The sequence below is a fragment of the Trachymyrmex cornetzi genome, unplaced genomic scaffold (genome assembly GCF_001594075.2).
Source record: "Trachymyrmex cornetzi isolate Tcor2-1 unplaced genomic scaffold, Tcor1.1 scaffold156, whole genome shotgun sequence".
Lineage (NCBI taxonomy): Eukaryota > Metazoa > Arthropoda > Insecta > Hymenoptera > Formicidae > Trachymyrmex > Trachymyrmex cornetzi.
In genome coordinates, this window is record NW_017296157.1 from 1752316 (window position 1) to 1764580 (window position 12265).

Consider the following 12265-nt stretch of genomic DNA (forward strand, 5'->3'; position numbering starts at 1 on the left):
AATATGTAATTGCGTCGTGTATAAAACTTTCAAACGAGGTGATAATTGCATCGTACATCTGAGGGTTAAGAGGCCATCGGATTGTTTGGCATCAAAAAATTGTACTTGTACTGCCGGATGTTGTCGAGCGGTGCCAGATACTCTTCACAAATAAGGAGTATAATAACGATATATAACAGTATAATCGAGAGAGAAAAATTAATTTACAATGGAAAGAAAAATTAAATCCCGGTAATGTTAAATATTAATATATCATAGTAATAATAATATAATTAATATATCATAATAATAAGTGTTAATATATTAATATTGCAATAATTAACAAACGTTAAAGAAATATCTAAATATAATAATGTGTTACGCTAATAAGAAATAATAATCAAATTAATAAGTGTTAAAAATAGCAAATAGTGTAAAAAGAGAAAGGCGAGAGAATACAGTGCTAATGTAGAGTTCCAATATTTCAAGCGGATTTCCATTTGGAAAACATTTTCATTCATATTTATTGAAATCCAGAATAATATTTTGCATTTGAGACGTACTGTACATATCTTCACGGATAAATATGTACGTACGTAATGAATGATACCAAGGCAAACCACGGCGTTGTGCTTTTAAAATATGGTTACCTCCCGCATTGACATAACGCGTTTACTTAATTCTTAAGCGCGAGGAATTAAATCTTTCGTGTCTGGAGTAATTCTACCTCGGAAAAGTGTTCAAAGAATAAGAAATTTCTTTTAGAATTCGCATAAGAAATATAACTTTATTGATATATTACAATAAAAATAAAATTTAATATTAATTTTAGTAATTTTAAGATAACTAAAAATATCTCCGATTTAAATTTGTGTATGTATGAATTTTTTAGATGATATATTTTATTCCAAAAATTCCTGAAATATACGTGAATGTTTAAGATCTCCAGAATTTATGGAAAAATTAATATCATAATTGATTACATAATATGTGTTCACACAAGGATCTTAATACGTTTATAAAATAAAATTTGAGACTATTCGTTGAATGTCTAAGTCATGAAATTTTGCAAATCTGTAAATTACGATGATCCTAATTACATTTCTTTAAATCGCGATTTTTCATAGCTTTTTTTCTTGTTACATACGATCCTCTCCTTTCATCACAATACCTGAAAATGTAAGCATTAAAGCCACTTGTTTCGTTCATTGCCAAACGACATCGCGGGAAAGCTCATCGTGCTGGCAAATATAGACGGATTTAGCGGCACCGGAGCGAAGTGGGTTAACGCGTTCGTACCAGGGTCGGGTTTCGCAAATCTCGCATAGAGCCGTCGAACGAGTCAAACCGAATACGAATCTGTCTCAGATGCACGTACATTTCGCGTACCTCGGTCTGGACAGATCAGGGTCGAGGACATATTGAGCTTGGAAAAGATCAGTTTTGTTTGTTATACTTATAACAGCGTGCACGAAACGACGTGCTGATTGGCAGTGTGTCAAGGACATCTTTGCTTCCTTTTTGCCCGTGAAAATGATTCGAAATACTTGCCGTTGACGTGGAGCCTACAACAAGACTCGCAAGTCTTATGTCGTAAGAAATTAACCAATCACAGTCGATTATTTTTCTCACATTTGACTGTGCGATTAATTAAAAAATTGAAAGTTAATTCCCACATACAGTACAGAAGATGGCAGCAACATTGTGACGTTTCCTACGTTATTGCAATATTGCTGGAACGTTGCAATGTTGCTGGAATGTAAACTGTGCTCTATGAGTTTCTTATGACTTAAGATTTACGTCTCCTATTATAGACCTTGTATAATTTCAAAATTTTCAAACGATGATACGCGATCTCCTTTACAACCCAATAAACATCAACAATATAAACATAACATCAATATTATAATTTCCTACGCAACAATATAACAGCTGTTACATACAATTTATGTTATATTACATTTATATTGTTGAGTGAGAAACTATAATAATTATATATTAGTGTAATTTTACTGTTAGGCCAGTGAGCAGCCTTTGCCTCGAATAAGAAAGTAGGAGTATCGTTTGGAATGTCGTTAACGAATTGAGACACGGCTTTCAGACAGAAAATGCAGTAAGTTTGCACTACCGGCAACGTTTGCACTACCGGCACAAGAAAAAACCGACAGGGTGAATGAATGTATGCGTAAATATACATACATTCCTTCAGGAAAGCGATTAAAAGCTATCGCCCCGACGATACCACATAGGCCAGTCTCCCCTTCATTCACACTCGTGACTTCTGCGTTATTTATATAACATTTATCGAAAGATTAATACTTGGCTCGCTTATTGGATGCGTCCAACTTGATTCCATCGAATTCGTAACACACCTACTTTATACGGTTCGATAAATAGATTTTTTCGCGTTTCTACACAATTTCAAATTTTGCTGTAGAATGTCTCGAAAGTTAAGTTTAAGACTCCAATTCATTAACTATCAAAGTTTATCAAAACCTAAACAAAGCGAGAAACACGTAAAAAAACGTAAGGCAGTAAGACGTAAGCAGTAAGCAAAACGGTAAAGCCAATCACAGTAGAGAACTATTTTACATTCTGTACTGTGATTGGCCGATTCTTTTACTGCATCTTAAGTCTTATTGCTTATGTTTTTTTATGTGCTCCTAGCTTATTTTATTATCTATTGCAGCAAGCCGATCGCATAAACGCTTCATTTTCCATAGTTTTCAAGCCGAAAAGGAGGAAATAGTCTTTAGAGAAAATAGTCTTTATTTTCAAGTTCGTGATCTTTTTCTGTTTTTTTATAGCCTATATGCATGCATCAAGACGCGATGGATCTATAAACGCGACGATGGAGAGACAAAACAAAAGCGGACCGAGAGTGAAGAACGAGAGATGAAAGAAGATGCGGCACGAACATATGCGAGAGGGAATGAAATCGGTGTGCCATGTCATTGCGTGGTAACAACCTTTCGTTAAGGCGATTAGAGTCGCGCGACTCTCCTCGTCGGTCGGGCCTGTTATCGCGCTTGTCTCGCACACGACGCCGTCGACGGTCGACTACGTTATTTATAGAGAGAAAGTCTCAAGCGTTCGAGCGGCGAGAAAGGCCATTCGAAATTTTACGAGGTTCGCGATTTCGCGATCATGCTTCGATCGATCGCGCAGTGCAATTGCGAAACCCCAAGACGATGACGAGATCAAAGTTTCGTTCTTCGTAGAGCTTTCGGCTCAAGAAGAAGCTCGTTGCACTTGCCGGTTAATAATAGCTCGTGGGAGCGTGGTACTATTCCGTCTGTGCGCGCGCGAGACGAGGTACATAAATAGATAGAACAGTCGTCGTAAGTTTAGAGAGTGGAAGCAATGAGTTTTCATTTAGTAATGTTCAATGAGCTCTCGCGTTTTAATATAATTTTTTCTTTTTAACTTTATGTTTAAAAGAAAAAATGTAGTTAAATATGGCAAGTTGATATATTGTGTTTTAATAATTTTTTGTCCTTAAATTTATGTTTAAAGAAAAAAATATGCAGTTTTAAAATATGTAGCAAACTGATATTTTAATTTCAAATTAAACTTCTATTTTATGATAGAAAAAAGAAGTTAAATGTTTTTATTGTAAAAATAAAGATTTTAATTTTTTTTTTAGTTAGTAAAAGTAATACAATACATTAAATAATAGTTTAATATAAATTGTTATTTATTTGCATTATAATATAAAAATATTTTCCATTATTTAATTATTGTTTTTTCCTGTCAAAACACTTTTCCACGTTTATTGAACTTGAAAATAGTAACGTACTCACGAGCATACTTGAAATATGCTTCATTAACATTCAAAAATATTATAATCCCTTAAGAAGCAGCATCTTGCTGACGTTACTGCTTATTGCATTAAATTTAAGTATGATACATCGGTATATAACTGCATAATTCTCGTTTCATACTTTGTACGTGCATGGATCAGCCCATAAAAATACTTGCTATTTCAAGCAAGGATACGAGCACTCGAATAAATCCGTTCAGCTTAAAACGAGTATGGCGGTGAAAGTTGCCGAAGAATCAAATTTACAAAACGTGCTACGAAATCTGATACGTTTACGCGTCCAATATAAAAATTTCTATTTTAATAAAATTATTAAAAAACGAATGTTTTGCGTATACAGAACGAACGGTTTTGTTAAAGTACTTAAAAATTCAACTAAATGCAGATCTAAAAATAATTCTGTTCGAATCATTAAAATAATTATCGGACGCTAAACTAGTTTCTAGAATGTTAAAATTTATTTATATAATTGTTAATGTTTAAGTGGGTAACCCGAGTGGGTAACCACTAGCTGAAATATTGTCCCACAGATTACATGATTTTATCTGATTACAAATAATTTTTTTCACTACTATGAAGTAATTTGGTGAAATATACGATTGTATTTAATATTATACAATTATTTCTCGTGGTTGCATATGTAATTATCGGATTATACATAGAGATTTTATATAAATTTTATAATGATTTCAAGGATTCTGTCCCACGATTACATTAAGTGGGGTTACCGCCTCGGTTTAAGCGTTCTACATAATTATTTTAATGACTAACAAAATTATTTTCAGATGTATATTTAATTAAGTTTCTAGACACTTCAGCACTATTCTTTCCGTATCATTCATAAAAATGTTCTTACAAGTAACGTAAATCTAATTATAAAAATTATGTGTCTACGCAGGGTTTCAGTTCTATCGCGAACGTTTAGTGCTTACTCAGCAGATTCGTTTAAGCAGCATTTTATCGCGCAAATCACCTTTTTTCTTTCAGGCCATCGCCCATTGCGAAAATAAGCGTTGAAACTTGGCGAAGTATTCTTACACGAAAGAAAAGATAAAGGGAAAATCGGGGCTTACCGTGTAGATTGCGTTATCCGACGCTCGGCGTCGTCCGGCTCCGCTGCCCGTGCTATCATTGCTCTGCCGATTGTTTCTTTCTCTCGCACGCGCGCGCTCTTGTTTCCTCAATTCGAGTTCTCAATTCGAGAATCGTCGCACAGCTTCTCTCCTCACGTCCTCGCGTTTATTCCTCTCCGTTCCCACGTCCCTGGCGACTCACGTGCCTCGCGAGATGCCTCCTGCTCGTGGTCCCGCGTGATCTACGTCTCGGCGAAGTCGCCGAGGTGAGAAAAACTGGAGGAGTTTGTACAGCTTCGTACATGATTTCGATATCGAGACGAGGGGGCACGACCTCATCGCCGGTCGATTCACCAATAGGGCGCATCGTTGGTCAGGTGCTGCCAAGATGCGAACTCGCTCCAGGTACGCATATTTAACCTGGTAGCTTCCGCGATCTGCGGCACACTGCCGTTCCTCGTTCCGTTGGAGAGCCCGTCGCATTTCGTCGTCTGGCTGTTATCACATCGTGCGGCTGGTACTCGAGGCTGAAGCATCGGTATAAGATGTCTCAATTCTCTGCGCATCGTTACAATAAATTAAAAAAAAAATTCCGAATTTATTTGACCTACTAATTTTTCTATACATAAAAGAGAGGACAAATTTTATGAGGTATAGTTTCAGAGTTTCTGAGCGTTAACAAAATAAAATAAAAATCTAAAAACATTTGGTACTGCGCAAAGAACGCAATGTGCGTGTATATTATAGAGAACATTTAACCATGAATAATGTCTTTGAAAATCAATAAACCATGGATTGTCGTTACTTGGCAAATATTTAATGAAGATCCGAAGATTCTTTGGATATGTACGGCCGTAAATAAAATCACGTAACTTTTACGAAATATGTCAGTGACTGTCAGTCATGGATAGTGTGCAACGTCGCAAGGACTTCAAATAGAAGTGACGTCACGGATATATTTAATATTCTTTACATATTAAGAGATTTTAAATAATCTTTTTGAAATACTTACCTCCTGTTTTTTGCTAACCAGATAGTTTTTGCCCTCGTTATTGTCCCACGACTCCCTGCCGTCGGTACGATATCTCACGCAGAACTCAATGACGTTCGACGCCACTGGCAAGGTGAGCCGGAAGCGGAAGGTGTCGTACAGGATGAGGGAACTCGATGACCCCGGTTGTGCTACGTACGTGCAGTGCACGTCCTCGTGGGTAGACCAGCTGTCGCTACTGGCCCTCACAACGACCTCCTTGTCGTAAGCCAGATTTCGTACCTTCACCGTGCCCACCAAGCACTGCTCGGACTCGCGCACGATTACGTTCTCCAGGCTAACGTTATTTTGATCGAGCTTACGCCGGAAGGCAAGATAGTCGCTTGCTGGTTGCGGGAAAGTCACCTGCCACGGTGGCGTAATATCCTGTGTCGCTTCTTGACTCTGATCCTTCGATATGCCGAGTAGACCAGCCACGTAAGCTGTGCTCCATAATGGTGGTACGTTGCTCGGTTCTGACATGACGCGAACCTATGTGCCAAATCGGATGTAATATTGAAATATTAGAATTATAGAATGCCGTAACAAATTAAAAGAAAGGAAAATGTTAAATGGAAACGACTGTTGGATGATAATATCATTCATATTTGTTACAACAACGACACATCCCAAAAACTATCATTTTAACATTACATTAATATTACATACACATTAATATATCACAAAATTGTAATGATTCAAAACATTCAAATTCATTTTCTGGAAAATTTTGTTTATTGAATTGTGTCGTTATAAAAACAAACGATATAATTAATGAATAATTTCGACTGGATAGTGAAACAAAACACAAGTTATTACATATTAGAAAATTATTGTGAATTATTTGTATTAATGAAATTCTTGATATCATTAAAAGTTTTAACCTGTGGTCTTAAGTTACTAATTTAATAATAGTAATTTAATTATTTAATTTGATAATTCTATTAAATATTTTGGCATATAGTGTCTCGACGCTAAGCTAAGCACAGCGACACTGCCGTGCTCCTTTACTCGAGCCGGCGAGTTGTGGAGGATTGGAATTATCGGATCGCAATAACGGCTGAACTAATCAACTTTTTCTATATACGCTCAATTGATAGCTATCACTCGGCTTGTATAATAAAAGTGCCTTTATTTTTTTTCTACGTGTCCTACGAGCGGAGATATTACGATGCAAATCTCTGAATCTCTGATTTTAAGAAACGTCGTCATTGTTATCATTAACATCATCGACCAGAAAAAAATGTACGTTTCATTTCTTCGATAATGGTTTTTGATATCCTCTATCTAACTTGCTAATTAGAGAGGTAGGAAGAAAAAAAAATTAAGGCCGGAAACAGTGGAAACTATCGAAGTACATTAGGCAACATCTAGCGAGCTTGCAACAATAAAAAGTCGTTAAAAATTCTTAAAGAGCAAAAATACATTTTAACTAGTGATTTTGATCGGTTAAAATCAATTTTGACTGGTTAAAACCAGTTTTGACCACTGGCCAGTTAAAAAAAAAAGTGGTCTTTTTATCAAGAATGGATTGTAATATAATAATTATTATTTTTAAGAAGAATTAAACCATTTGAATTGGAACAAGAATTAAGATTCTTCAATAGGAATACAAAGATTTATATTTAGGTTTCATCGTATATATAAAGATTAAAGATAGTACTACTTGGATTTATTTTTTAATTTGGCCGAATTTAACTTAATAAAGATAGTATTATACCTGGATTTTTAAAGGTAGCACTACTTGGGTTTTTTTCATACAAATGATACATATCATTAGAATTAAATAAATAATAAGGATAATACCACTTGGGTTTTTAAAGATAGTATTACTTGGGTTTAACTTTTTAATTTGGTAGAATTTAACTTCATAAAAATTTTATAGGATTCAACTTTGTGCCATTGTTGGTATCAAATCTTTTATACGAATGATATAAAATTTTGTGGAATTTAACTTGGCACCAGTTGTTGATGTGAAATATCAAATCTTTTATACACATGATACATATCATTAAAGTTAAGTAAATAATAAAAAGATAGTACCACTTGAGTTTTACTTTTAATTTGATAGAATTTAATCTGGCGCCTGTTATTGATGTCAAATTTTTTATACAAATGATATATGTCATTTATAATTAAATGAATAACAAAGACAATACAATACTATTTGAGTTTTATAATAGATATTATTAGAGTTAAGTAAATAATTAAACGTAGTAGAATTTAATAACTTGGTGCCCATTGTTGATATCAAATCTTTTATATAAATAATAGATATCATTGGAGTTAAGTAAATAATAAATGTGATAGAATTTAACTTGGCATCTGTTATTGATATCAAATTTTTTATATACATGATACATATCATTAGAGTTAAGTAAATATTATGTACCACACTTAGGTTTTACTTTTTAATTTGATAAACTTTAACCTGGTGCCTGTTGTTGATATCAAATTTTTTATACAAATGATACGTGTCATTAGAATTAAGCAAATAACAAAGATAGTATATATATATATATATAAAGTAAAGATAGTACCACTTAGGTTATAATTTTTAATTTGGTACACCAGTTTTTTTTCAATAACGTATCATCTAGGTTTTGTCATATTTAAGTTTATTCGATGAACATAAGATCTTAGAGCCTTTTTTATCTTTTTTTAAAAAGGTATAATACTAAAGCAACGAGCGTTAGCGCTAGTTTCGCGATCTAATAAAGAACATTTTAAGTAGTATAATATTTTTATCCTTTTTTAACCTATAATTAACCACAACTGCGCATGTGCAATACTGTCTACTGCACATGCCCAATTATAGCTGAGTGCAGATTAGAAAATGGCAAATGTACATACCACTTGGAATGCTTCCTTTCGAATCACTTTTAACAAAGGCATTTAAATTATGTGCCTCTTAGCACTTATTTTTGACAAAAATCCAGTTCACACGTAATACATTTTATCAGTATATATGTATATGATATCTAAATTGTCAAAAAGCTGGTGACTACCGACGCACATGTTAAATGCGTTATTCGTAGGCCTCTAGCCAAATTGTTACCACACTACTTCAGTAAAAACAACTTTAAACAAAATTCATAATTCAAAAGTACGGTATTTAACTCTCCATTGGTGGTATTGGCTTTGCTTATCTCGTTATTTGCTTCTCGAAAGTAAACTAGACGCATATCTACTTTGCGAATGCCAAGTAGCACACAGCGCTAACAAAACGTTAATAAAGCTATAACAAAGCGCTAAAAAAGGAATTATAATAATAAAAGAAGTGAGACATCATTCTACAAGTGTAATGTATGAGTAATTAAATTTATCTATACTAAAGAAGAAGACCGATCTCGCGCCACACATATCTGATTTCGATAAAAATAAGGAGAAAATTGTAAAAATACCTGTGTGAGGGGTCGGCCGCGATCATCAGCGAACACCACCCGTTTCTTTTGTTTTCCATCGTTGTTTCGCAATGAGTCCAGGGGCAAGGATCCCGTAGAGAGGCACGGTCTGATTCTAGGTGGCACTGATCGGCTGGTGATCGTGGGCGCCGTGACCACCAAGGGGCTGTACAGCAGGGAACTGTACACCGGGGGGCTGTGTAAAATCAATTCAGCAGGCATCGCTATCGAACACATTTAGACCTGCAAAAAAAAGAGGTTCGCTTTTTATTGCCATTGTTATATATAGCCAAACCATACTGATATTAGTAAAATAAATATTATTCTTAGAATATAAAGTGCACTCTGCTTTTATAGGGCCTTTAAAGTATTAAATTCGAGGAAAGTTTCAAAATGTAAATTTTATGTAAAATTAGATATTTAAGTTATATAAAAATATAAAGTGTCTATATTTATGGCATATTTTGCATATTACAATTTATTTTGTGTTTTCTAAGCCACTGATGGAATTAAGCGTATAATTTGTGTCGGCAATCTCTTTTCCGTACACTTCCTACTTATTCTTTCAGGAATATAACTGTAAAGTTATGGCAGAAGCGACAACCGCTAAGAATTACACAACGAAAAATCGGACAAGACTGGAAACATTATGCTTAACAGTCTCTTCATTGGCAGTCTGGCGCCTGAAATTTATTGACGTCGAGACACCATTAACATTAATTTTCGCCACGTCGTGGGCGAAATCTACGAACGATATAGCATTCAAAGATGTCAGGAACGTCTTTCAGCTGCCAAAAATTTCATCAACCATTCGAATCATCTCCGGATCACGTGGATCTGTATAGATCTCAAAACCATTAAAAATATTTATTATAGCTATATCGACCGAATGCCAATTAGTTGCCGACGCGCGTGACAGTTAATCTATATACCATCGATTTACTAATCGCATTCTTTGCAGTGACGAAAATAATCGAATTTTTATATGTATATTATCAAGAAAAATTCTTTTTTGCCTTAAGAATTTATGATAAAAAAGCGCGTATAACTTACATTAATGTATTTGAGGAAAATTATCAATAATTATCTGCTTTGTCAAACGTGGCCAAATACGACGCCGCCAATCACAACTTTATTCAAGTGTATTACGGTATCTTGTAAAATGATCTATTTTATGTATTATGTATGTATATACATTTTTGTTCTAATACGGTACGATAGCACGAAAGTGAACGGTACAAGTGATTAAAGGTTATCATAATCCGGTAACATAAGCAAGATTTATTACATCTTATTAATGAGTTTTAGATAAAAATAATATATAGGGTGTAATGAAATCATAGATTTCTTCTTAACAAGCATTCGATGGAGAACACAACTTGTCAAAATAATTTTAAGAACTTTTCTAATATTTCTATTAAATAATATATAATATACTAAATAATAGAAATATGTCGTATTATGTACAACGGTACAGATGATCTTATTTAAAATATTGGATATATTTCTCGTATAATTTTTCATTAGGTAATATTTAATTTATGTATATATTCCTGTATGAGCTCAGATCATATTTTACAAAGAAAACTGGTGCTTTTCATTTGGTGACACAAGTCGACACAAGTTATTTTTCTTGACATTCAGTGAATAACAGAACGACACTTGTGTTATCAAATGGAAAGCGTACATTATCTTTATTTTGCTGAGTACAAAGTTATTGTAATGTAGTGCAATTTGTGTAGATTCTCGAGCTAATTGAGGATAAAAATTGTGCTTAGAACTCGCTAAAATTTATACGTATCTGTGTATATAATTTTTTTTACATTGATTTATGTATTGGCGCAAATATGCACTACATGTATGCATAATCAAGTTACTCGCGGAGTAGAATTATGACTCCCAGGCGCGACGAACCAGCGAACGGCTCTTCCTTTTCTGGAGACCGGTTCCGGGTGAACCGGGTCCGAGACGCGACACGCATGTATGTACAGTAGGTACCAGACCGAAACCGAACGGCAACGCAGAGAATCGGCAGACCATGAATCGCGTGGGCTCAATTTTAGATTTCAGTGCGTCGTTATTTTTTAAATAATTTAAATCAAATAAAACATGTTTGTAAAATTAGTTTAGACATAAAATAATTAGTTTGCAACAGGTTACTATAATAATGATAACAGAATTAAGTGTTTCTCTAAACATTTGTACGAGTGACATAATGTTCGTTTCTGCCAGCAAAGCAAGAAAGGTGCTTACTTGATACTAAAAATCAATCAAGTTCGGCTACCAAGTCAGGATAACTATGTAGTTGGAACGTAATGATTTGTGTCTGCATTTAGTGGCTATGCATTTCCGCTTATTAAGTTTAACATTTAAATATATGCTACGTGTTCTTCATGCTTATACATTTGAAAACACATTTAAAAGTATATAACATGCAGAAATGTAATGTAATGTAGTTATAATATATTGATACAATACATTAATAATATAGTTATAATATATTAAGTAACCAAAGTATAAAAAATTATTACTTTAATTCGGATAAGTTTAATCTTATAGGACGATTAGAACGATTTATTAAATATCTAGAATGAGGATTCTCTAAGATAAAACTTAAACTAGACATTTAATTAAATTAATAATTGGAAACTAGTTACTATAGTAACTATAGCTACTATAGCTACTATAGTTACTATAACTATAGTTATATTATTTATAGATACCACACAGACAAAACTCGTTTTAAAAACTTAGGTATTGTACGATTGACGAAATTGATCTAAATCTAAATAAGTGAGGGTCGAGGTCATGATGTCATTCTCAGTCTGTTTCATTTAACAACGATTTAGCGAGAGCAGATTGTTTGGTCTAACGATATGTACAAAGAATCTTATCATTTCTTACTATGACTCTTATTATCATTTTGCTGTAATTTTCCGAAGTCATTATAATCTGG

The 12265-nt window shown here is 33.9% G+C and overlaps 1 protein-coding gene across 2 annotated transcripts in view; it reads right to left on the reverse strand.

The window, feature by feature from the left end:
* Gbs-70E (Glycogen binding subunit 70E) overlaps positions 1-12265 on the reverse strand; it is a 34637-nt gene that overhangs the window by 3631 nt on the left and 18741 nt on the right. The window contains exons 2-4 of one of the 2 annotated variants that reach the window (XM_018503322.1): positions 9310-9552; positions 5888-6397; positions 4876-5402 (exon numbers count right to left, since the gene is read on the reverse strand). In XM_018503322.1, coding sequence (XP_018358824.1) covers positions 5226-5402; positions 5888-6397; positions 9310-9546 — 924 coding nt within the window. In that variant the 5' untranslated portion in view covers positions 9547-9552 and the 3' untranslated portion in view covers positions 4876-5225. Of the gene's footprint in view, positions 1-4875; positions 5434-5887; positions 6398-9309; positions 9553-12265 lie in introns of those variants that run through there. The other variant, XM_018503323.1, reaches the window with a different exon arrangement.